Below are 27,365 nucleotides of genomic sequence, written 5' to 3'. Positions count from 1 at the left end.
ATGGGACGCTTATCAGGTAAGTTGGGCCAGTCCAACTGCAAAGGGATAGTCATCAATTTTTATTGTAAAAAAAACTGTCAATATGGCAACATACTGTGTAAGAACAATTTAATAATATCAGGACAATTCATTACATTGTAAATGATTAACTGATCTGCTCATGGCAAATGTATTGAATCCACATGGCACTGTGAACTTGGATATAAAACACATAAATAATGATAAAAAAACAACTGCAACCTACTAGGTCTACAAATGGGATGAATGCATACACTGAACCTCGATAATATCTAAATAGTCAAAATTTTAAAATGTGTGTGTGCTTAGGTAGGTACATATGTCATGGCCTAGGCTACTTAAACCACAAATTTAAATACAGTCCTGACAGGTGAAGCCGTCATCATCATAGATGTCGTTCTCTTTGCCACAGCTCTCATGGCACCAGATTGAACACTAGACACTTGATCCATTCCTCTGTTGCCTTTGGGTCGTCTCTTTTCCTCTCTGGTCCTTGTTCCTCCTCTCTTCATCTATCCTCAACTGTTCTCTCACTTTCTGTCTCCTCTGCTTGTCTCCTTTCTTCCTCCATCTCTCAGTCCCTCTCTCTTTTCCTCTCACTTGCTTCTTGTTTGCCATACTAACTGCAGATAAAGTCAGTGGATTGCTACTAAAAACACTGATCATCATTGTTTTTAGGCAGATGCATCCTTTTCACATAAATGCCTACTCCATTCCCTTCAAATGTGTACATGTGTGCATGTGTGACTGACAAAAAGGGTGGCCCATTTTAGCTGAAACCAGGGGGCCCAACTTACCTGAATAGGTTCTGCTAAATTGGGCCACTAACAAAAATGTCAATCTTTGAAAAATAATGTCCAAATACCAAACTTTGAGCATTATTTCTGATAGGTGTCATCAAGACAGATATTATACATCAAAAATTTTATACATACACATTTCTTTAATTGACTTATCATCCTTATAATTTTTATCAGAAATTCTTATGCCAGTCCACTCACCACGCAGTTTTCCGGTGCAGTGTGGATTTGAATCTTATCTCCGCTCACAAAAACAACCACAGACCAATAAAATCTGTTGTTTCATGTTAAGTACAGTTGTGGCAAACATTTGAGACCATTTGCTGTCATTGGCTCTAAAAATCAGAGGGGCTAGGACATCCAAAGCTTAAATGGCCCATTTTACCTGATGGCCCAATTTACCTGATATCACCCTAAATGAATGAAATTAGGAGAAATAACACTGAAAATTTCATGCTTTTATCTTTAATAGTTCTTGAGATATTGTCTTTCAAACATAGTCTCAAATTTCAATGTCCAAAAAAACAAACAAACAAACAAAAAAACATGCTCAAGTGGGTTAGCAGGTGATTTAAAAGTTTTGCAAAGTATTTAATAAATCCAACTATAATTTCACAATTTTAAATCCATTGTTTCTGGTGAGAAAGTTTCAGGCAAATTAAACGTGGTCGAGCAGAAGGCCCCTGATGATTTGGGATGAATAACCCATTATTACAGTGAACCTGTTTCTGCTTGTGAAGGGAGTTGGACAGAGCAGATGTTACACAAACAGGTGTATCAGAGATGATTCCTGTGTGACGCCTCACCGACTTACTCGTCTGTTGACGTTGTATTAGTCAGAATATTCGCTGTTAGTCTCGACAGCTGTGCCAAAAGCTTCAAAGGAAAGTGATGATTACTTTGGTGGTCTTACGTCCTCCTGTGAGTTTCTGTCAGGTAACATGTGTTATACAACCATGATATCATGCGGTCAAATGGTGTAAAAACAAATCAAAATCAGCAAAATATTTATGTGTCTGGGTTGCGATAGTCTCAATACAATGTCCTTACAGTGTTCTGTACATTTTCTGGATTAACTCACATGCAGTATTATATAATCTCAGGATGTTGCGCAATAGCTCGGCTATGAGTCCCCCCAAAATGCTGCTTCTGAAGGAATCCATGAGGTCGTGAAATACGATTGACATGCATACCTCAACAGAAAAGTACAACCAATCACCTCCAAATATACTCCAGACTTTAACTCGGAGCTTGTTCTAAGAATCGTGTATATTTGGAACTCATGGGTTGCTTATGTGGATGAAAAACGCACTCAAGATGGGAATTAAGTTTTATTTAACACCGACTTTTATTAGCAGTCAGACACGGTGGGGGAAAATGTCCAGGTCAAGACTGAAAAGCCAAAGTGTGTTACTGTGGAAATGGAGCCCAATAAACCAGAAACCATACACAAGGTTCACGTGCATTTTTCTTTTTTTTCTGTTTCAGGCTGGTCAAGTTGCCCTGAACCAACCCCTTGTACCCTTTTCTCTGGGGTAACCCTTTTTTTAGCAAGTGCTGAGTGATGTTTGGTCAGTCTGTTTGTTGATCGTGCACTCTCAAACCCCACAATGCTTTGCTAAAGGCCAGAGGTCTCCCAGGTTGAGCTGCTGAAAGTGACCGCTGGCCAGGACCCCAGGCCCCAAAATACAGACGGCACAACGCCTGTCTTGTTGCTGAGGTGGTACGCTGAAAGTGGACCCAGCAGGTCGGACGGTGATGCGCCGCAGCACAGCCTGGCAGTCTGCACCCTCAGACCAGAGTAAATAAACACAACCAGCTACACAAACACTTTGGCTGGGGCTGGGAAAGCCCACGCACAGCCCGCTACTAAAGCAGGGTGTCTAAGTATAGAGGGCTTGTTGGAGCTGATGTTGCAACATTGTTTTTACAGGGAGTTGTTTCCAGGTCCATTTAGAGAGGAATAAAAAGTCATGTTTGACTAATAAAAACACGTCTAATCCTGAAACTATTGCAAGAAGGACTCTGCTGTGTGAGCTGTGTGTTACTCAAAGTTAAGTTAGATGTATTCTCATCGCACAGCGGAACAACATTTTCATGCAATACTCCTCGAACTGACAGCTGTTTAAATCTTAAAGGCCTTCGAAAACCATATTTTCCATCATCTTATTTCTACTTGCACCATGTTTCCAGAAATTAAGTTATAATCCTTTGACATTTTCCCTCTTTCTGTCCTTTACTAAATGAAACAGGAATAAAAATCTAACTGTGTGACTGATTGCTGTGAGCTAGTTTATGTTCTGAGCTGTTTTCTATCTCCTTGTTTTTTCTTTTTTTTTTTGAGTGCAGCATGAAATCGTTTTTGTCAGACAGACCTTGTGTGTTGGCACCCGGACATTACACAACTGTGTAATTCAATGATTTGTCAGTTAAACAGTGAATATTATAGCAAACTTTCAGTCTCACTGTTCACAACTGATTCAAGAAACTTCTGTGAAAATACTAAGCTCAGTCGTATTGGTGTTTCTCACATAGACAAGAGCAATAACTCTGCAATAATAAATAAAAGATGGAGGGAGAAGGTGGAAAAGTGGGCTGACAAAGTATTACTCTGAAGAACTGGACATGTCATTCCACGGTTCTTCTGAATTAAAGCACTTCATAATGCTGGATGGTCTCTGAGACAAACACAGGAAGACATAAAGTGTTCTCACAGCGTAGTCAAGTACTGTATGCCTTGGACTCAATTGCAGAGACTGGCACTTGCCAAGGAAGAGGCCGAAAATGAAGGCTGACAGATGCCGATGTCAGGTACATCAAGATTTTAAGCACTAGAGACAGAAAGAAGACTTGATGATCTTCAGGCAGAGATAATGCTTTGACCGTGATTGAATGTTGAAAAGTAAGAAAATATGAAAATTTCCACAAAACTTGTAGCTTCAATCAAAGCAGGCCTGGAATTCTAGTTCCATCTGTTCAGTCCTTCTCCTCAGAATCTCAACCAAAGACTTAACAGATTATAGTTTTGTGAATACATGATGTTAGCTTAGAAGAGTTCAGGTGGACAGCTGAAACTTCTAATTACTCAGACATGCAACATCCTGCTTTCATCTTATATTATTGACTATTTAACCAAACTGAGGCAGTCCAAAGTTAAAGTAGACACAGCTCAGTGCTGGTATGAGATGATGTGGAAAACTAAGCTTTCCACTGTATTTTACCGTTATTTGATTCTTTAGCTTTCAGATTCCCAGTATGTCTTTGATTTGTAGTGTTACAGCAAGGTGTGTAAAGGTCACTCAGTAAAGGTCAGAATGCTGTTGCTGAGAAGTTACTTGCCTTTCATTTTCATTTAAAAATTTGGTTTTCTTTGCCAAAGCGTCCAGATGGAGGTTGCGGTTGAGGATGACTGAGCCAAAGATGAGAGCTCCAGTGAGGGCACCGGTGAAATCACCAAAAACCATGTCCTGACCTGCAACACAAAAACAACAAATGTGAGAAATGGAAGGAATATTATGTTTGGTTCAGTAAACTGGATAATATGAAGCTGCACAGACCTGTCAGACAGACATTCTTCAGAAGAGTCTGAGGTCTCACTGTGTCCGTAGATCTCACCTTCAGGGACTCTGATGCAGTGAGTGTTTGTCATGGGGGTTCCAGCGACAATGTCAAGACACAAGTAGACAGGGAGGATTAAATCTTGGAGCAGACGTGCTGTGCTGTATAATTTAGATTCTAAACTGCAGCATGTGGGATTTACTAATTGGATTGCTTCAAATTTAAATTAAAAATTGGTTAATTGTTCATTCCAACTGGAATTCTTACAATCCATCCATTCTCTATACACCGCTTTATCCTCACTAGGGTCGCAGGGGGTGGTGGAGCCTATCCCTGCTGACTCAGGCGAAGGCAGGGGACACCCTGGACAGGTCGCCAGTCTGTCGCAGGTCTACATATACAGACAAACAAGCATACACACATTCACACCTACGGGCAATTTAGAGTTATCAATTAACCTCACCATATAGACTGTGGGAGGAAGCCGGAGTACCCGGAGCAAACCCACACATGCACAGGGAGAACATGCAAACTCCATGCAGAAAGATCCCAGGCTCAGGCCGGGACTCGAACCAGGGATCTTCTTGCTGCAAGGCAAAAATTCTAACCACTAGGCCACTGTACAGCCCATTGTTACAATTATTATTTTATATATTTTTTAATCTTTATGTACATCTGTGTGTTTAAAAATAAGAAAAAGGAGGTCTTTAGAGCTGGACTATTTCTTTACCACGATCACAACTGATGTCATTCGAACACAAGTCAACATCATGACCCATTTGTTTTTCTTTCTATCATGTGTTTATCTTGTGACAAACTGTCCAGTGGTTGAGCATATGCCTTTCATTGGCTTCATTGACGCATTAACCTCTAAGTCATCAGTTAACTGCACATGGGTTGCAATGAGGGACAAGGTCACTAACACTAATACCATGTCAACAAAACATGGTGAAAGAGTCACTCTGGTGTCTACAAGTCTAAAGATGAAATAGAGTTGAAACATGTCCTCTGATCTAAAGGGTTTTATCAGTTTTACTGATAGTGGAGAGTCCATATCATTAAAACTTGCATTTCATTTATTCCATAAAGTTACTTTGGAGCTGCTGTGGTCTGTGTGTCTGAGTCACATAAATTAAGGTGTGACACCGTAGTACATATGGTAGCAAGGCTATGGTCCAGATATGTGTCCCAACTCTGCTCCACCCTCCTTCACTTGTATTTCTGTTGTTTTTGTTCAAAATGTAGACACTTTTGTCCACAGAGGAGTAATGCCCAGAGCTCTATGACTGCATCAAAAGTACCTGAAGCCTTGATTTATTGTGTGTGTGCTGGTGTTAAGGGCCTTTTTTATTATAGAAACAACCACAGTTTAAGAAACTGATGTACGATTACACTGATGATGAACCCTTGTAGTCCTTTCAAAGCAGGACCAAACTTGACTGAAGGAAGACGCTGGAATCACATGATTTGAGTCGTCAGTCAAACTAGATCTGTTCAGATTAACCAAAGAGATAATTGTTCACAGCTGTTTCCCAAGAACAACATTTGTTTCTCGAATAACATCCTTTGTGTCACGTACCTTCTAATGACAAATCAGATAAAAGAATGAAATACTGTCCAAATTGCGAAATGCCGTAAATACCACAAAAACGCCACTTTTTGTGTCATTGAATGTATTTTGTGTTGTGATTTACCTTTAGGTGTAACCATTGCCATGAGTCATATGTGTGAAGCGTTTCCTGCTTCCTGAACATGAGTGGGTATGAAACATGACTGCATATGAAATTTCTGTCTGTCCTACGAGCTGCTCTGACAGATTATGTGATGAACCAGCAGAAAATTTAATAAGAACATGAAATACTTGGATATACTTCACCAAAGGTTAGTTTGTTAATATCCTTAAGCCACAAAATGTACACTGAACCTTTGTGAAGCATTTTTTTCAGACATATGCAGGAATTCTTTACACTGGGTGTGCTGGTGACTAACGAACAGGAAAAACATTGAATCATAAATCAAATGGCAATAACAGATTTTCCCCAAATCATTCAGCACCAGAAAGCACAGACTTAGCAGAGGTACTATTTGTTTTTTTATTCAATTCCATGTGAAAAATACTGAGATGTTAGAATGTTTCACCCAAGGAGGAAAGGTAAAATAAAATAAAGATAAATTAAGTGTTTGGACAGTTTCTGCTGGATTTAAAGTCAGTGGAGAAAGAAATATTCACTTTTTCCATACATAAAATTAGGAATACCACAATGGAAAAAACTTCTTGACCTGGTCGCTGTCAGTGTTATAATGGAAAAACTCCAGTGCAGTACAAAGAGCTCATAGTTTCACATTAGTACTTCAGTAGACTGACTAAGTTAGGCAGCAATATGCCAAGTAAGGAAGCTTTTTCTGAATGCCACATGTGCTCTAAGATTTTCCGGAATTAAGTGATTAATCCATAAACAATTCCTGACATGACTCAGCTGACTGGACTCAGCAATGGCCTTAAATCTTTAAAGAATGAATGTCTCATACTTTAATCCCCGATAGAAACTGAATTTTGCAATAGCGGATAGTGAAAAAGATGCATACAAAAACCTTATCCTTTTGAGCAAGTTCAGACGATTCAAAGGGCATATGATGATTATAGTCGTGAATTTAAAAAAACATAGATATCAAATGCACCCTTAAAACTGTATGATTACTGTAAAATCTCCCAAAAAAAGGCTTTATAGCTCGGCAAACTTCACATCCTTCGACTTCTGACGGCAGGCGAATTCTTTCTGCTTTTACCGGCAATGACGTCAACCAGAAGTGACGACAGCAATAAAATCATTTTAAGCAACGTAAAATAAATTTTGATATTTAAAAAAATGAGTGAATTCACGCACATCACATGAAATCTGAGTTTCTGGCCCAAGATATTTGTAAACATTTTTTAGATGACAGAAAGTAGTCTGACCTTCTTTCCCAGGATGCATTTCGTTCTTGCCATCTTGTCGAGTGGTTGGTTGAGAGCGGCAGCAGGAGTTAGCTGTCCGTTAGCTCTGTGCTGTGCTGAAGTTCTGTCAGCTAGCTGCTAGCAGCAGCTGCCAAAAGTGCTGTCCACTCTGCGAGAGGCAAACTTCACCGACTTGTAGACGTTTTTTCTGTCTACTGCTGGACTATATTTTGTTTTTGAGAAATAGAGGAATTTGTTTACATCATGATGTCGCACATGCTGGTGCCGAGGTAGGGAAAACTAGCTAACAGCAGCTAACTTGGCTAATTGGCGAGAAATACATAAAGCTGAGAGAGAAGAGTGGGCTTAGAGACCGGGCCCGCCTCAGACTAAAGTACCGGTGGCAGCTGCTGAACAAGAACTTTGACAAAGGCCTGTTTGCAACTCCGCTACCGGGACACAAGGAAGGCCGACCGGGTGTTAAAGAGGCCGGAGCAAGAGACCAGCTTTCGTCCGTGTGCTGTGACCGGACACCGCGGAACGTTTCGGGAGTTTGACCGTGTCTGGTCTTGGTTGTGACGCTTTTTTGGACAAAAAAAAAGAAAGTGGAACGGTATGGAAATGTCCTGTAACGGTACGTGTCAATTTCATATCCCTCAACTGTGAATTTCTTCGCAAGACAGTAGTGCTGCACTTTGTTTCATCTGGGAGCCTGACGCAGATAGTCAACATGTCGAAAATGCCAGCAAAGAAGAAAAGTTGTTTCCAGATCACAAGTGTAATCCAGGCTCAGGTGGCGGCCAGCAGCATCCCCGACGACACCGAGAGCCTGGAAGATCCGGACGAGTCCCGGACAGAAGACGTGTCCACGGAAATATTTGACGTTCCTCGGACCGACCTGGGGGTGTGTGACAGGAGCTCATCTGAGGAAACCTTAAACAACGTAGGAGAGCCTCAGGAGAGCCAGCTGCCTCACACGGGTCCTGTCAATGGGGGACTGAATTATAAAAGTTTGGGCACCGGCCGTGTCACCCCACATAATGTAGGAGGAAGTGTGCCTGTGCCAGCTACTACTCAGCCCATTGTTCCAAGCTCAGTCCCTGCTGCCACAGTCTCCACCAGTGTGGCTCATACAGCTCCTGCAAGCGCCCATTGTAGTTCCCGTTTCAGGGTCATTAAACTTGACCATGGTACTGGTGAGCCCTTCAGACGGGGCAGGTGGACATGCACTGAGTTCTATGAGAGAGATTCAGATTCAAATCGGACTGTGGATAGCATAAAGCCAACTGTAACTCTTGATCACAGTACAGAAAGGGACAGTGGACTAGGGGCCACTAGTAATTCTATTGTCACTAGCAGTGTGTTTTCCGCACAAGTTTTGGAGAACACCACGGATAGTGGCTACTCTGTCTCTGTTGGGCTCCCCGCCCAAACCCATCCTTCAGAGTCTGTGCAGCAAGGCTACAGCTTGGTTTCTCAGATAGGAAGCGGAGCAAGTGCCTTCCAGCCCACAGGGTATACAACGTCAGCATCACAGCAACCACAGCAGGTCCAGGTCAATGTACAGCCTGTTGCTCCCCAAACATTCCTCTCCAACAGCCTCAATGGTGTGCACCAAGGTGCCATGCAACAGAAGTCCCCCATTGTACCTCCTACCACGCAGGCTCAGCCATTTGCCTATTCTGCTCATCCCTCTGGTCTCTCATCTGGCCACCCAGACTATCATCAACACCACTTTGGTTCAAGCTCTCAGAATCAACCTATGACTTCCCTGGGTGTGGGGCCTGCAGCCAGCCAGGTACCCTCGCCTTTAATCACCCCTGCTGGTCAAGGAGCACAAGCACTGGGTGTAGAATCAACTTCAGCACAGGGCCTGCTGCTACAGGTGGGGAACGCACCAGCCCTGGCCCCCATCCTTCCAGGAAGTGGACAGCAGCAGCCTGTCAGCCAGACTCAGCCTTCAGGAGGGTTAGGCAGTGTCCCTGCACCCTCCGTCACCACCGCCATTTCCCACAGTGGTGGCCAGAACGTGCCTGCCACAGTGCCCAGCACAACCAACACCTCTCCTGGTGTGCCAAGTCAGGTGCCTGGCACAGGAGGACTTGTCCAGCTCCAGGGAGCTCATGGAGGAGTAACAACAGGCCTTCTCTCCGGCTTCAGCAACCAGGCAGAAGATAGTAGACAGAAGACAGATGTCCTACCTCTGCACAGTGTCGGTGTGGTTCCTGGCAAAGATGGTGTAAAGCCTCTCATCAGTGAGGGCCTGAGCCTGCCCAATCCTGCAGTCAACACTCTGTTTGGCATCCATATCACCATGGATGTGGATGAAGACAGGTAAGAGGGTATATTATAAAAATGCCTGTAAGAAAAGAATTTTTACTATCATGTTTTGTTCTTTGTTTAGCAGTGGGAGATCAATAATGCAGTATTACAGTGTGAATGTCTGCTAGGGTTTATGGTGGGGAGGAGGGAAGGTGTTTGCCTGGAGCATCACAGGTACACTGTTAGAGGTAGTTTGTGTGTGTCTGGAACTTTGCCTTCATACTAAGCATTCTTGTTTCATTCTGTAGCAGTGTGGTCATACTTTACACTGTGAAACACGCCTCCCCCTTTCCAAGTAAAGAACACGGTAGTTAAAAGTGCTGGGTTGTACTCAAAGAATGATAGGTCAAACAGAATTTCTTCCTTTGTTCTGTTTTTAAAATGTAAAGTTGTCGATAAGGAGAAAGGTGGAAAAAAGAGTAGAAAGCAAATAAAACCTGACAGAGAAAGGAGGAATTTTCTTTGTCATTAATAGGCAACCCACAAAACTGGATAGTAACTTGTCTATTCAGACATCCACACACACACGCCTCCCTCAAACTCCCATTTAACCATAGACAGTGCTTGGGCTTTTGGTTGTTAACAAACCCTTGAATAAGATACAACACACGCAGTAGCTGTGTTTTGTAGCTGAGAGGAGAACTACTCCCCAAATCTGAACGGCTGGCTTTTATTCCCCTGCCCGTCTAGGAGAGACGGCTTGCATACTCGCCCTGGGCAGTTTTCCCAGTCTCCCTACCTTCAGCCGTGTAAATACAAACTCTTCCCCTTGCCTACAGTACTCTTCTAATGTACACACTCTATTTTAGGGTCTGTCGAATGGCCCTCGCAGAGCTTCAGGTGAAATGTTGCCACTCTTTGCCATTCCAAGCTAACAGTGCTGCTGGCAAGGTGATGTTTGAGCCAAGAATAACCTTGATGAGAGCTGGTGTCCACGTACACACACGTGCATGGTCTGTCCTGTATTTATGTAGGCCTCAGTGTTTATCAGTGTGCTTTGTTCTGTTCTTCTGTGCATACTGTGACTGATACAGCCAGAGGAAGAGGTGTGTATGTGTGCATTTAAGGACATGATTTTTATCTCCTTCAGTAAAGTTACATGAAAAGCTAATTATTGTTCCACAAGAGACTTTATTCTGGCAGAATCAAACATGGATTGATAATGTGTAGAGGGCAGAGACAGTGTGTGTTGTCCTTGATTTTACTATCAGTGCCCTTTCCCTCATCATACCTGTGTGTGTCTATCTGTTAGCAAGATTAAAAAAAGCAGTGACATTCGTGGCTATCTGAGTAACTATGGTGATGCTGGCAGCAGGACAGGACAGGACGTGTCAGGGAGGTGGAGAGGACAGACAGACGGGAGCACACACACCTACATCACACACACACACACACACACACACACACACACCTGTGGCAGCGATACCAAGCGCGTAAGCTGCTCTGTTTGTGGCAGCGATGACATGGCCAGACTGAATCAGCAGGATGAGGACTGTTTTCTGCTCTGCTTCTCAGACTAAAGGTCTAGTTGGAGATGTCCATGTTGAAACATCAGATTAACTTACTGTTGACTTGTCGCTCACCATTGAGGCATTTACGCTCCTTCTTGTTCGTTGTATACTCCCTCATTTTATCTTGACATAAATGACTAAATTTTCTTTAGGTAAAAGTCTGCTCTTGTCACAAATTCATAAAAAACTCTGTCAACACAAGCAATATGGTCATTACATCTTCTAATCCAGTGGATCAATGCCATGTTTTAAGCCAGTTTTGGTGTTTGTCCTGACTGATATGAGATACGAGTGCATCAGTTGGCATCTTCTCTATATGTTGTGTGTTTATTTTTGTGCCATTTCAACAGAGGTGGCTAAGACTCTGCATACTTAATCTGACATAATACAAAGTCAGTTGAATGGAGAGTTGTTCTACTTATTCCATTACATGTAGGGATATATTACATGCATTTATAAATACAGTTAAGACTTTTCCCTCCAGGGGCCTGAGCTGTGAACCGAGCATAAGACTGTGGCCGATCCAAAACATGTACACAAGTTGTTGTCCTTTCGTCCGGTATTTTGGATACAGATAAATTCTAATTTACTTGAAGGAAGGTTTCATATTGAACGTAGCAAATGTTTCAGCAAGTGCAATGCCGAAGAATTGGTAATCAATTTTACAATATCAGAATCAGCTTTCATGACCAAGTACATACACACCATACAAGGAATTTGGTTTCGGCTGTTGGTGCCACTCTAGGAATATGGAAAGAGAATATTAAAAAGAAATGTAAAGAATGTGGTTCATCTTCCAAAAAGTAATGTATATGTCCACTGATATATTGTACAGATGTGGAGGAATGGCTCTGCTGTTTTTTAGGGTGATGGCATTGAGGAAGAAGCTTACTATATGTACGATACGCCTTGACTTTAACCCCCTTTGTTGCTCCTAGCAGCTGTACGTTTGTAGATACTGTTGTTGTTTATGAAACAATTCATATGGATTCAGCCTGCCTTCTATATGTACACATTAAATTTTGGTAAGCCTCAAACCTTTGCAAGTGAGGTTATAGGGCCCAAAGGCAAGTTGGCAGTCATGGGCATAATTTTAACTATCACTGGCTGTAATTAAAATGCCTTGTTAACTCATAACTTTCTTGTAAATCTCCATGAAGACAAAAAAAAGAAAAACATATTTCAAGGAACACACCCCATTATGACAGGACATAGATTTTCCAACTTGCTTCTCTTGGCAGCGGTGCATTGTTCAGTGTACGAGCTCTGTCTCGCTGAGGAATCTGTTCCAAGTTTCATTGTTCTGTTTTGAATTAGAGTGCATCGCAAAAGTGGAACAAAGCATTGTGGGGGTGGAGTTTTGAGATGACAATGATTTCCCCTCAGCTTGGAATGGTTAGCGTTTATGCTCGGCGCACTGCATCTTTGCCAAATAAAGTGATGAAGCTGCCCTCTGAGACAAATTGGTTTCCTTCGATAGGAGCACTTGGTCTTCAACTCAATTACTTTTTCTGCTACAGGCCACCTCACTGCTGTACTGCCTCGATTAGGAATGTTAATTATAAATCCATAATTGATTACATATTCTTGAGCAGTCTAACACTGATGACTTCATTATACAGTAGGAGGGAACACAATCAGTGGTTAATTCTGTTAGACAGTTTATTATGCAATTTTATTGGAAGGAAGCATAAATCAAAGTGGGTATTCTGATTGATATATGACTGTGAATGAATTGATTACTGATGACTTGTACACATCTAAGACACTACTAAAATACTCGTGTGATTTTGCAGAAAACATTAATTATGTGGGAGGAGTATTTTATATATTACTTCTTGTATGTTGAGTCATTTGCTCTTTAACAGTACTAATAATACAATAATCTTTTCCTGGATTTGCTTGTACGGTAGTGAGAAACCGCCTTTTTGTCACTTTTCCCTCCACTACATGCTCTCACTTTTCATTTCCTTTCACTTCTGTGCTTTTTTTTGTCCTGCACACCTTCCTCTGATCTCTCTGTAAAACAGCCTGAAACTTTTTTTTGCTATTTTTCTTGACGCACTGTCAGTGGACCAGTCTTTAAGAAAAAAAACTGTTTAGATTTTTTTTTTTCTGTGCTCAAAATAATTATTTACCCTGAGGTGAAGCCTGCAGAATTGCACTGATGAAAGATTAAATACACTTTCTGTGACTTTTGACCTTGGCTGTAATGCTGTAGTAGGAAAATATCTTGCGTGGGTGATGAACAGGTTGTAAGTACATTTTCATCTGCAGTTTTTTATTTAAAAGTGTGCCGCCTCACCTTTGTGCATACATACACATGCATAGCTGTGAGCAACACAGTATGCTGTGTCTGAAGACTGTGAAATGCAAGAGTGATCGTTATTGTTCTTGTGCGTTATGGGGGTTTCAACCAGTCACTGTAGTGTCACAAGCGTGGTTTTATAAACTTTTGTTTGCTTCCGCCAGATTAAAAGGCCGCCGCTCTTATCAGCAGTGAAGTCAATGAACCAACTGCCAAATTTACAGACCTCCTCGACTTGTCCGATAGCTGACACATGATGTCACCGTGCAGTTGTGGAAACTCAAATACACACAAGGCGAATTTCTCCCCGCATAACATTGAATGTCACATAAACTTGCAATCTGATTGAAAGCTTCATGAAAGGTCAGCAGCAAAGTGAGAGGGAGTTCAACTTAGTGGAACTTGTGAGTCGTGTACCTCCAAATGAGGTGCAGTTTCTGTAGCAGACAGGAAAACAATGATACCCAGTAAGTGGTGAGCAGTCTTTCTTGTGATCATGTGAAGAAACGTCAACCTTTAATGCTCACGGTAGACGTTAAAGCAACTGCCAGCAAATATGAGTTAATACTGGATTTACTTGAAGCTTAGGAGGAGCTTAGAAGGTATTCCTAAATGGTTCTCAGCTGATTCTGTTGTGTCACAAAAGTGCTTTTTTATATGTCACTGTGCAGTCATAGATGGCTGCGGAAGAATAATTTTGTTTATTTTTTTGTTCTAATGTTTCAAGCCCTAAATCTGATTGGAGTTGTTTGTCTAGTTAATGTTCTTTGTCTCAGGTTCCTTTGACTATTTCCTTCAGTCTTAAACAGACTGTTGAAGTTTTTGTTACACATTTACAAAGTTTTAAGTTAACCACACATATTCTGTAGTGTGTCAGTGGTTACATACGACATATCGTATATGTATTTGCTGTTTTCAATCATTTTTTTTGGGATGTTTACTTTGTAGCAGGTGAGAAACAGTTGCTGTTTGCTTGAATGCCATGTGTTAAGTAGGACGGTCATTAGTGTTGAGTCCTAAGAGGTGAAGAATCTTTGCTCTGCTGTTGCTCATGACTGTGTCAGTGAACTGACAAAGGGCTTTGTTGTTAACTGGTATATTTCAACACCTACTAAAACCTGGTATGGCAAGAAATAAATTAGGATGTTTGAAGGTTTGTAGGAAAATGAAATTGCTTCAAGAATGCTTGTCTCTATTGATTATTTGTAGTCCTGAGGTGCACATGATCAATACTTGTATGTGGTGCTTTCTTCTGTTTTACCTCTTGGCAGCTTGACAGTTTTAATACAGAAGTGGGGAGGGAGTGAGGACAGGGTGGGATGGGGAGTCAGGTTTGGGATGGTGTGTGTGTGGGTGTGGGTTGTAGTTTGGTTGCTGCAGTGCCTGGAAGCAAGGGAGCAGCTATTTTCCACAGATAGTTGACCTGCCTGAACTTTCAAGGGACATATTCCAGGAGCCCTGAATGGCTGTGATTGTGGGACGGTCAGGGCTACAGCACGAGCACACGAGTCTGCAACAGCTCTGTTTTTGGGCTGGACCACTGACCCTGCCCCCCCGTCTGTCTCTGTCTAACGTAGCTGCTCTGTTTCTTGTAAGTGAGCTGTTAATATGCACACTTCTGCTAAAATGCTGATGCCATTTTTGTTTTCCATTGACACCATGGTCTTTTTTGTTTTAATTAACTTTAAGCGAGCTGTTCTTTGATGAGAAGCCTCAGTTTATACTTGGACTTCTCTTTGCTTTAAACTTGCAGTGGAGGTTTAGGTGTTGAGCAATCACCAGCAGTTTTTACAAGCGTAATAACCGACCAGATTTGGCTTTTAATCAGGTCTCCTGGAACTACTCTCGCAGTGCTTATAAAACAATCCCCCCTTTTTGTGATGGTACAGTGAAGTGTGTTTGATTTTAAAACATGTCAGATTTGTTATATTTGTCTATTTTTTTTATAGAGATCCAAAGAGGCCTGTGGCGAGAGGCAAAGTGGTTGAATAAGTTAGCATAGCAGGACCCACCCTGTTATCTCAGCAAGATGTGGTCAGGGGATCACTTCCAATTAGAGTGGATCTGCCAAGGCAAGTAAACAACCACGCTCCTGGCGGCCCACTGTAGCTAACTCAGTTTGTGCTGGAAGCAAAGCAATTGAATCAGCCACAGAGTATTTTTTGCAGGCTGTTCCAGGAATGAGGACAATGTCTCTAAACTGTTGGTGTTTGTTGTCTTGTCCAAAATTGGCTCAGGAGGGAACACGTTGGACCCCCTTTTTATGTCATTACAGCATTTTAAGTATGTTCCAACTCCTTTCTGAGCAAAGGGACATTCTGTTGACAGGTCCTTGTTACCAGTCTGTACTTGTTACATGAAGAAGGGGGGCTACGCTGAGCCAAGTGATTGTGCAATGTTCCAGTGGCTGCAGAGTCACCTTGGCTTGTGATATTAGCAGTTTAGCAGTGATAAATTAATCACTAGTATGCTTTTGATCAATCAAGAATACATTAGTATTATGTCTTTGTTTTACTCATCCGTTCCATTTGTGCTTTCTAAAGCTCAACTTGTGCAATTTTTCCAAATGGCAAAAATGACTAAGCAGTGATATTTTAACTGGTCTTTAATTTTTTGTCAGTTGTTTATTTAGCTCTCAGTCTAATGCGAAAAAATAGAAAACGTGAACTCAGTTGAAGCCTATAAAGGGCACACGGGTAGAACTCAACAAGAAGGAAAAGAACAGTTGTCAGAGACCACAGTTCCTTGCTGGAAATATACTGCAAGAAGACCTTTTCAGTCATTTATATTTGTCCAAAAAAACTATCGTGAGCTGGACTGGCGAGTTAGAAAATGTGCTGAGCCCTGTCACCTTGAGAAGCAAAAGTATTTAAACTCTGCTGTTGCTTAAGAGCATAGAATAAATTTAGATGACTTTCTGAAGTCTACTACTTTGGTGTGGGCCTCAGTCAGTACCAGTCTTTATAAAAAAAATGCAATTGTAGCATTGCAACAATGAGTTAAACAATCAGTTGTTTGATTGGCAGAAAATTATTCTTATAAACTATTTATGTAACTAATCTAGTCATGTTTCCAGAAAAAGGTTTTGCTGTCGTGTGATAGAAAATTCTATTGTTTTAGTTTTGACTGTTGGCAGAAAATAATCTAACGAAATCTGCCTGGTCTTAGAAAACTTGTGATTGACAGCATTATTTTAAAAAAAAGTGGATTAAACAATTTATTATTGATTTATGAGGAAAATAATTGTAATAAGTGTAAAAATAAATGTCTTAAACTGTGGTCCTCCCTCTACAACACGTTAGCATGTTAAAAAGACTTTAGCATGTTACACACTACAACCAGTGCTGTGAAGATGACCAAAATCATGACTTCAACCTGAAAAATATCGACACTACTATAGAAAAAACCCCAAACCTCAGGAAAAGTGATCGAATAAGACAGAAAATATCAATGCAAGGCAGTTTAGGATGTGAAGTGAATTATTGTGTCATAATATGTTCAAACATTTTCATATTCCACCAGAACTAGAGAAACCCTTCCATTAAAATCAACTGTTCATATGTTTTTGCCTCTCTCTCTGACATAAAGCTGACATAACCAGTGTGAATGTTATATTTGCATGTAGAGATGTTTGCCACATTGGTATATTTGCTAACAAGATAACACCACATTAAACAATTATCATGGCCTGTAATTGTTTCACCAAACTCTGATGGGGAAAACGTTTTGTTTGTCAGTAAATAAATCACTCGTTTGACTTGTATTTCAGGTCATGGGCCTAATATAATTATGTAATCTACCACACTCGCTTACCTGTCACTCTTTGATTCTTTTAAACAAGTTGGCATATCTGTCAGATGCTTTGCCAAGTTGTGCGTTTTGGCTCAGTTAGACTGCGTAAGTTTAAAACATCTTTTACCAACAGACTTTATGGTGTCCGTGGGCCCTTACTGTCAGCTATGTAAGTGAAACGGTGCCATATTTTGCTCTGTGGACAGTCTGTGGACAGTTGGCAAGAGCGCTTGTATTTGCAGCCATGCCTCTCGTTGTGTTACAATAAAAGTTGCAGTGTGCTTATGAGTGAGAGAAGAAATGGTTGGCACACCCACTGTGCCTGCAGGGAGTGGAAGCAGAGTGCTACACCCACACACCCACACACCCACACACACACACACACACACACTGCCCTGCTGTCACACATGGATGCAGCCCAGGAAATAGAGCTTCTATTAAAACACTCATTCTTAAAGAAATGATACTTAGAAAATGGGTGGGGGGGTAATGGTGCTGTTTTTATTGACTGGGTGTTGCGATGCCTTTCTAGTGTTGGCACACCGTGCAACACTACTGTGGAGGTTTATCTGTTGAAAGACTCAAAATAGTTTTGCGTCTTTCATGGTTGTGACTTTCAATGCTTTCAGCTGTGGGAAATAAATTTAGAAAGCGGGCCAAAAGAAAGCTTCACTGACTGGATAAGATTAACATCACATTGAGCTTTCTGGCATTAAGATCATTGTGTGTTTTAAAGAAACCACCCTTCTGACAACTGTGACGCTTCAGAGGCCTCCCTCCTCCAGAGTCCACTCGCATATTTCCGATTTTGTTGTCTCTGTCTGTTGGTTTACCGTAAAGTCAGATATTCTAATACAAAATTAAGGAAGTGAAAAAGAGAAAAGCTTCTCAGTCTATTCATGGACCTTTTTTTGTTTAGTTTTTTGCAAGTGTCAGATGCTGCGATTTCTGCACAACGGCTACGTAGAAATTGCCACATCAGTGTTTTGTGCTGTCTTTCTGATTTGGTGTAAAAATAATGCTATTGATGGAGGATAAATTTGGTAGTGGGTGAAAAAGATGTCTCGGAGCAAGAAAAGAGGAATATTCAGATCATCTGGGGTTAAAGCAGTTTCGAGGTGATTCAGCTTTTTTTGTGGGGGAAGGCTTTTAAGGCTGACCACAGAGCTTAGTCTTTAGGAATGAAGGAGAGTCCACTGGAAGTCTTTTGGACATCAATGTATCAGCTCTGAAAAAGCTACCCGACTGCTGTAGAAAATGTTAAGCTGTGTGTCAAGTCATTCAGTCTCCCAGAGTGAGAAGCAAAAGTTGAACAACAAGTTTTCAGTGTGTCGGGCCCCCCGGAGCCCACTATGTCTGCATAGTGACTAATGAGGATGTGTGGAAAGCATGGCAGGCAGCTGCGTTTGAGTCATCCATCCTCTCTCTGCGCTCTAGCCTGCTTTCAGTGGGTTTCTTTGACTGATCTGGCTCGCTGGTATCTGTGACTCTTCATCTGTTCTCTGCTCTTGTGTGTCTGTGTGTGTGTGTTGTGGTATGACAGTGTGGGATTGGCTGAGAGAGTTGAAGAGAAGAAAGAGTGAATTAGCGATTTTAGGGGGTAGCTCATGTTTGGCTTCCACTCTGCGTCTCCAGAGTCTGGGAGCTTTTTTTCTCCCAGTCTCCTTTTCAATAACCAATCACTGCTAGCTATTGTTCCTCGGTCCCTTGGAGTCGTCTTCCCATGGGGGGTGTAGGTCTCCTGTGTGTAGGTATGCGAGTATGCATGCAATGAGATGAATCAGTTTTAGGATGAAGTGTAACTCTGCAGCTCATTTGACCGAGTCTGTTTTAGCATAAAAAAATATAAGCTGTCAGGATTCCTCAGTTATGAGTGTGAAGACTAATTCTTGGATTCACTTACCAATGACATGAATTTATTAATGCACACCTCTTTGATCTGAGATGCCACGCCTAGTGGATATTGATACAAGTCAGACTAACAAGAGATTGTGCATAGTCTTCTAGCAAAATATCTGCAAGTAAAACTACAGAGAATTTGTTCACAATTTTAATTTTGTGTATGTTTCAAGTACATCTTTTGGGACGTCTGTATCGACAGCTAAATTGCAGATCAGTTGGTGTAACTCTTTGTGATGATGTGTATCAGTAGCAGCATGGAAAAGATAAGAATCATAGTAAAGTGTAAACTTCAAATGTATTAATTATTTTGATGGATTTGAATTTAAGATGCTTTCTATGTACCTTTTGACCACAGAGGCATGAATATGTCAACCGGCATAAGCTTCATAAGATGAAAGTTGTAATTTGTAATTTTAATATACTCATGTTCTTATTAATAGTTGTGAAGATTGTTCGCTGCAAGTAAGTGGAGACTGCTTGAAAAGGCCAACTAAGGACATATCTGTTCTGCAAAATGAATCAAACATTCATACAGGCGAAGCAGGTTTTTTTCTGTTGTCAGCTAAGAAACGTGCAGGTTTTGTAAGAACCTCAGTTTCCTTCTGTGCTTTCAAGCCTGCTTTCACATTCAGTCGAACGCTTCCTCTGTCGTCTTCTTCCTCTTCTTTTTCTCAACTTCGTCTTGAGTGTCTCCTCTCGTCAGCATAGAACCAGTTTCTGCCCCTCACCTCTTGTGATGTCTCACAATGAGCAGGCTCTTGCAAGGAAATGGATGTGAGTCATTGTGATTGGGTAGACAGATAACAGTTTATTCACGCTTTTAAAACAGCGGTGTTGAACAGATGGCACCTTGACTTATCACTGAATTAGGTTGGATTTGCCATAAGTGCCTAAAATTGTCTTCTTCACTCAGTGACTCCATCCAGACAATTTAAAAAAAACAAAAAAAACACTAGTAATTATGTGATTATCTTAGTGTGTGTGTAACATTATGAAACGGTCATTCCTTTCATAACCCTTTGCTGAACTTGTTGCACCATGCCACTGTGAGTCAGACACTGTTCACTGGATTTCTTTAAGAGAAATGCTGAATTCGGTAAAAACTCATGCTGGTATTTTAATCATCACAAGCCTCTCATTCTTTTTGAGCTTTTTAATTGGCAGCTTTAACACTGTTAGTCTTTTCTAGTCTTTTAAGTGCTGAAGAAGCATTTAACTAACATAAAACAAGTTGACCTCTTGGTCATCACTTTGGTGAGGTGGGATAACTGGTTCGTACTGAACTTTCACACCGTTATGTCTCTACTTTTCATCTGAGTCAGCCTCTATGTTTAACTTGTTAAAATATTTCAACTGCATTCTTTTCTACCATGGAGCTGTGAAACATGAACACAGCTGAGAAGCACATGTTGACTGGAGTTCTGCATTTCAAGATACTCTTATTTTTCTTAATAAAGTGAAAAGAAAAGAAAACACAGTTTTGTTCCTATGTATGGATTCTCACTAAAAGACTGCGCTATTTATTTGAGGGCTGACATCCATCTTTTTTTCTCTCATTTTTTTTTCTTTTTCTGCCTCTCTGCACTATTCTGTCACTTTGCCACCTGCAGCTTTGGCTCAGAATGAGGTCAGCCAAAAACTCCATACCAAACAATGGAAAATATTCAGCCACCACTTCCTGTCCTGTCAGTGACTGTACCTCAGCAAGCAGACAACAACTGAGACCAGGAAGGGCAGTGTGTTGGCATTTTATCACTGAAGTAGTCACTGAAATGTTTATTTCATGGGTGTGAGAGGCTGCCAGCAGCACTAAAGTACAGTTCTTGTCCAAAATTAGATTTTCAATAGATATGGTCCTCTATAATCAGCAGAAATTAGTTTTTAAATAGTTTTGGCCCAGCAGCTGTGGTGACCTGAAACCTCTGTTTCTTGCAATGCAGTCTGCCTCTATTCACTTTTTTATACCACTTAAGTCCAGTGTTTCTACAGCATCATCATTTGTAAATCTCTATCTTTTTCCTTTACACTTTCAAACACTTTTGGATTTAAAATTCCTAAAGAGTGCCTTAACTTCACTGTAATCTAGAACCTTGTTCCTCACTAAAAACCTGCTAAAGGAGCCTTGGGATTGCACGCTTATTGTACAACATAGAAATTAAGATCAAGAAAAGTTTACCTGAGGGCAGCAAATGTAATGCCTAAAGGACACACCCAGAGTATGGTATGTAAAAGGAGTTGGCTGTGATTTGTCACAGGAATCTGCTACTGCTTCATCTGCATGGAGATATGAATGTACAGGCGAGCAGTTATACAGCAGCTGGAAAGAGCTTGGAGAAGGCTTCTAGAAATATGGCTCCCTGTAGAACCATGTGCAATAAACCGTAGTTAGATATTTTATCAGCAAAAAGAGCCCATTCTAATAGTCACCAAACCCTTCAGACTTGGTCTACCTGTTTAGAATACTAAGGGTTATTATTAACAGTAGTCAAAAAATAAGTTGGAGTGACCACTTTTTAAGAGCCAGCTGTATTTTGAATCATTTCAGGTTGTCATGCTTTGGGATGGAACATGGTCTGCTCCGTACGTCCTTTGTACTTCTTGTCAGATTTGTACTTCTCAATTGCCTGGCTTCCCTACTTGACCACAGGCAGAGTCACTGGCAATTGACAGGCCAGTGTTGTTACAGAGCAGCTGACAAGCTGAGACAGAAAAAGACCTGACGGCCAGTATGGCAGAGTTCACTGGGCCAGCGTCACGCTTCAGGAACCAATTCTACACTTTATTTAACCGGCAGAGTCAATGAACTTGAGCCCTGCAAAGTGAAATTGAGCAGACAGGAAGGCTTTGTAGCTTCAGGCTGATGCTATCAGTTGCCACCCAGCTGAATGAGCCACCCTGAATTGTGAATTATACTGACTCATCTGTACTCATGGTAACAATTATGTGTAACTCAGGCAGAAATTAACACCCTCTGCTTACAAGAATGCTCATATCAGTGTGACATATTTTCACTTATCTTTAACTGACTTTACATGTTTGCCTGTCTTTGCTGAGTGGATGCTGCTTGACTTGAACACTGCTGAAGTCTGAGCTGTGATCTTATTTACTGAAGTTTTGTAAGTTGAGTCACAGATGCTCCAACAAACCCCTCTTTTATTTCCCGCATGCTGTTGCCTCCCATAGGGGAGTAGGCGGGGTTGTGTCGTCAGTGGTGGTTAGCTGCACAGCTGGGACTTTGCCTGAGTCGTGTATGGCTGCAGGCTTAGCCCCATGCAGAGAGTCACGTCCCCGTTTGCCAGTCAGCCTTGTACTCTCTCCCACAACTTCTCCTAATCACTGCGTTATGAGAAGATCTGCTCCAACTGCTCGGTCACATCTCATCCCACCGTCCAGTTTATTTGGCCTCTCCCCTATCAGGCCTCAGCCATAAACTCAGAGAAAAGGGAGAGATAATTTTCTATAACTGACGTAGATAAAAATGCACAGTCCCATGTGCAGCGCTCAACTTTAAAGAGTCGGTTTAAGGAACTACAACTTAAGGAAAGCACCCTGCAGTTCAAAATTCTGTTTTTGCAGTGTTGTTGGTCTTTTGCTTCACATTGCTTGTCTGTAAGACTCTATTTGACTTTCTAGATCTTCCGTTTTTAAGGTATTGTAAAGCAAGAAGCTTCATTTTAATTGATTCTTTTGTTTTGTGTAACTTTCTGCATCACAGCAGGTTTGTGTTTGAACCTTACCAAACCGTCTAGGTTATGTCACCGTAGATACAGCACGTTGCACATAATATTGGAACAAGATTTTCTGCTCTTAGAACACTTTCATCCCTATTTACAGGATTTAATGTCCTAAATCTTGATTCTGCATGCCACAGTTTCTGCACATTTGAATTGACAGGCTCTTTTTAACATGTGATAAAGGGCTGTCACACTAACTGCTTCTCTATTGACAGAAAAAATGGCTGCTAAATCCCTTGTTAAGCACACACCATGAGATCAGGGAACAGTCTCTCCTCTGACAGTATGGTGTGTCTTTGATTCAGTCAACTCACCCAACATGAAACCCTTGTTTTTCTTTTGCCTGGCTGTTGCTCATTTTTGAAAGTATCCAATGTATCTCACAGTACAATGAGACATTATGAGTTACAGCTGTAGAAACTCGAAATGCCTGTCTAGAATATGTTTCAACACAGGAGAAGGTAAATCCTGGGCATGTTGTTTTATTCCGAATAATAATGACGGATTCATGAATTTTAAGTAGATTATCAGACCCCAATGAAGATCTCATGGATTTTGAGGATCTTTCAGAAGGTACACAAACAGTGAGCAGGCAGTAGCGTTAGCTGAAGGCACTCTGGGGCTTCAGCTACTGAAAGAAGATTTAGTAAAGTGTAACTATGATAGACAGAAACTCACTTTAAGGTCAAGTGCACTTGTGTGCACATCAGTCAGATTAATAAGATAATTTCCTTCTAAATGAACGCCCGAGGACCACACAAGAGTTATCGTCACGTTTTCTAGCCCATCTCACTGAGGCCTGTAGGCCATCCAGACAAGAAGCTATGTTTAAAACGCACATACATTCTTCTCATGTTTTTCATGAGCTTAATTTGAGTATAGTCGGTTAACAATTTGCCTCGAGCAGCAATGCTGGTTGCAGTTGAACCGGACCAAATTAGTTCAGGTTACAACATGACTGCAGACAAGTTCAGGTCTAATTCTAGCGAAGGATTTAATTCATGTTTGGTTCGAGCTACAACTTACAATCATTTTTATTGGTTATAATTCTGCCTATTATTTCCTTGATGAACTGCTTTGTCTACAGGAAATGCCAGAAAATGTTGAAAGGTTGCTACCAGGCCCAAGGTGACATATTGAGACATTTGTTTCAAAGATATTCAGTGTACATTTAGTTTTGATCCTGACATCTGCAAAGCATGAACCAGTGGAAGTTTTACTTTTTCCTTGAAAATTTGAAATGCTTATTCAGTTGTTTTAATTTCTGCTGGACAATTTTCAGTGATTGCACTGATCTATTTATTGTCTTAAAATTATTTCTAGTTTTATAAAGGCGCCTTTTCTTGGTCGTCAATTTATCAGTTGTACATTAGTTTTAGTTAATGCTTGTGCATGCAACAGCTGCAGCATGGATAACCTTCACTCATACTTTGCATGTGTGACTATGACTAAGTCTTGGGTGTTAAACTGACAACGATATGTACCAGTGATTTACACTTCATCATATTAGCAACAGGAAGACTGTTCGTGCAGGGTTCCCGTGCAGTGATACCTGGACCTGGTCCAGGCCAGCCACTCTGTGTGTATGTTTTTCCTTGCCGTGTTAACATTATAATTATCACCTGTGCATCTGGGAATGTGGTTTACAGTTCAAAGTAAAGTGGTTAAAATACAATTAAGCGTCTTTCTCCTGGTTGAGATGGAAAAATAGGTCATCAGTAATCATCAGTAGTTATCAGTATTGACTGAAATAAAACGCTTTAAAAGCGTCTTCTTATTCTTGAATTTTTTTCATGAATGCTTTTAAGAGCTTTATGCTGGAGGCCTTCTGTCACGTTTTATATTGTACTTCAATACTGTGACTGATGTGTACACGCTAACGACAAACTGTGGTTCGCTGGTTCCTTTAAGTTAAACCAGTCAAACCAAAGAAGAGCTGTCTCCTTGCAGCTTGCTTCATTGCACAAGGCAAATAAAAACAAAAATCTGAAAAAAAAACTTTGAAAACACAGACTTGATAACATACCTCAACATAAACACACAAAGCAAATCAGCCAACCTCACAGCAGCACATAGAAACAAAGCAGCAATAACATAAGTATAATGGAAAAATAGAATTAATGATGTATTTGGCACACAGCAAATGTCTATCGCGGGTCTAAAACACTTCCTCTAGTTTGTATCCTGTACTAACTGTTAAATTATATGTAGTATATATTATGCTGTGCACAGAACACAGACTAGTCATACAGTAAGAAGCCAAACAAACCCACATGCTGGGTCTTTAAAGTGGGCTTTACAGGGCTGTGTACTGTGCACTACATAAAGCTCTTGTAAAGACCTCTCTACTTGCTGCAGTAGGTGAGGCCCCTCGAGGGGGTTCAGGTGAGGTGAAGCGACACAATCCCCAGTTTTGTGTGACCTTCCTCTGTCTCCACTTCCTTGTTTTTAATTTGCTGTTTTTCACTCAGCTGTCTTGTCTTCTCTTCAGCCTGATAAACTCATCCTTCATGCAAACTTCTTCTTGTCCCAATAAAACAAGGTATTTCAACTCTCTCAGAGCACTGAGGTCACAGCTGCTGGATGAAAGTATGTTGTTTGTGAACTCTTGAAGCTCACAGTGTCTAAATTTCTCACCAGTGCTTCAGGAAACTCGAAGGTCTTGAGCTGCTGTTTGTGGGGTGTGGCAGAAATAAATCTGTCATGGGCTCAGATATGGAAACGTGATGGTAAATCAGGCTCGACAGTCACCAGCACAGTAGTGGATGGTTAACCCTACTTTTCTAGTTTTGGAATTCCTTTCCCCGCCTGCTTTTGTCTCTCGATCCTCCTGGGTCTTGTATATAGGGAAAGTGTTCACTTTACAACTTTGTCGACCACCCCTGCTCTTATTGTAGTACGAGGCTCCTATAGACAGTTTCAAGTTGAGTCTGCAAACAGGATGGCATGAAGTTGATCCTCAGCATTTGTATGGTCATGTTTGATTTGCTAACCTTTTTAAAGACACTGCGGTTAACTTGTCAGGCATTAGTTTGCTTTTTCAGTATTGGTGTCATGGACAGTTGTTTTTGTATTTTTTTTTTTCCAATTTCTCATAAAGTTTACAGTGGAACTCTTTAAAATTTGAATAATTTGTTAACATAAAAATTATGTTTCTTGCTTTCGCCCTCTGCACTGTATAGCCTTTAATTAGTTTTAATGTGTTTTCCAATCATGTTTTGTTTGGACATTAATAGAATGCTTGGAGTTTGATTTCCTTTCCCTTTTTAAAACATTGTGGCAATTAAAAACAGTTAAGCAGCTTATTCACACCAAAAGGCAAAAGCAAGACATAGAATACAGACAAAATATAATTTGAACAATCAATATAGAGATTAAAAGTAGTATAATAATGATGATACAAAAGTGTTGGATGTAAACCTCAATAAAGTGCTACCAAGCCTTATATTTAGTAAGAGACAAGACAAAGAAGAGAACAATAATAATAATTAAATAGACTGCTTTACTGCATGTAAGCTTGCTGGGTTGTTTTTAAATTCTGATATCTATGCTTAGATTTGCAGTGGGACTTGATGTTATTATGAACTTGGTGTATTAACACCATGTGCCAGCAGTTACCTTAATACTGATAAATATTTAATGCATCTCGAAATTTTATCTGCCCCTCAGCTGCTGTGTCAGGAAAACCGCTCCTGTTTGAAGTTCACTTTCTATTCTGCAAATCAGTTCTGCTCAATAGTTACAGAGCAGTAGCACATTCAAAATTGTTAATAGTTGACTGGAGACGACAGAATTAATGCCACTTCTTGTCCAGATGTGTCTTTGGTTGGTGATGATCTTTGACACTGGTTACTAAAGACTAGCTGTCAATATGTTGTGTAGAATTAAGAATGCTTTGTTAGGTTATTAATTAAACATTCGACTACATGATCACGCAAAGAGAGCAGATAGTCACAACTGAAATTGATCATATGAATGTTATGTCTGCTTTAAAGTTTCAGCAGTTAGGGTGTTAATTTAAGGAGAAACTAGCCTAAAAACTATTAAATATTCATTTCTTGTGCTTTACAAATCTGTAGTGACAAACCACATTTTGATTTAGTTCTCCATTTAATATATATTTATTGTGTATACTTGGAGGAGTCCAGCAGGAACAGTTGTTCAAACTGTAGACAAACTATAAGGATGTTATTTTCACATCTTAAAGCAAAATCTTCCATGCTGACAGTTCTTGGTTTATGTACCCATAATGCTCTTGGTCTTGCTACATCATGTCATTACAGACTAGGACTGTGTGGTGTGTGTTGTATCACCATTTCCTCTCAGTGTGGTTCAGGATCTTCGTCTCCTCTCTCATTCACATTCTCTCTCTCTCTCTCCCTCCTCTCCCAGTGTACGAGTATCTCTTCCTTTTCTCATGTTTCTCCTGTCTCTGTTTCCTCCCCCATTAAAATGCAGGAACCCGTCCACTGCTTTCTACCAGGC

The 27,365-nt window shown here is 40.8% G+C and overlaps 1 protein-coding gene and 1 long non-coding RNA gene across 3 annotated transcripts in view; one reads left to right on the top strand and one right to left on the bottom strand.

Annotated features, from left to right (window-relative positions):
* Nucleotides 1-1,266: 1,266 nt before the first annotated feature.
* Nucleotides 1,267-7,447, bottom strand: LOC110967041 (uncharacterized). Of its 2 annotated transcripts, XR_007941412.1 has the most exons (3): nucleotides 7,333-7,447; nucleotides 4,376-4,444; nucleotides 1,267-4,290 (listed from the first exon to the last, which is right to left on the bottom strand). It is a non-coding gene; the product is annotated as an uncharacterized LOC110967041 (long non-coding RNA). The 2 variants fall into 2 exon arrangements; XR_002596778.2 differs by lacking the exon at nucleotides 7,333-7,447 and having other exon boundaries at nucleotides 4,376-7,179.
* Nucleotides 7,448-7,546: 99 nt separating this feature from the next.
* Nucleotides 7,547-27,365, top strand: part of LOC110967036 (TSC22 domain family protein 1-like) — a 36,672-nt gene continuing 16,853 nt past the window's right edge. The window contains exon 1 of the mRNA XM_022216546.2: nucleotides 7,547-9,645. Coding sequence (XP_022072238.2) covers nucleotides 8,042-9,645 — 1,604 coding nt within the window. The 5' untranslated portion in view covers nucleotides 7,547-8,041. The remainder of the gene's footprint in view (nucleotides 9,646-27,365) is intronic.

The sequence above is a fragment of the Acanthochromis polyacanthus genome, chromosome 4, assembly GCF_021347895.1.
Source record: "Acanthochromis polyacanthus isolate Apoly-LR-REF ecotype Palm Island chromosome 4, KAUST_Apoly_ChrSc, whole genome shotgun sequence".
Lineage (NCBI taxonomy): Eukaryota > Metazoa > Chordata > Actinopteri > Pomacentridae > Acanthochromis > Acanthochromis polyacanthus.
This window is presented reverse-complemented; position numbering and strand designations above follow the sequence as displayed.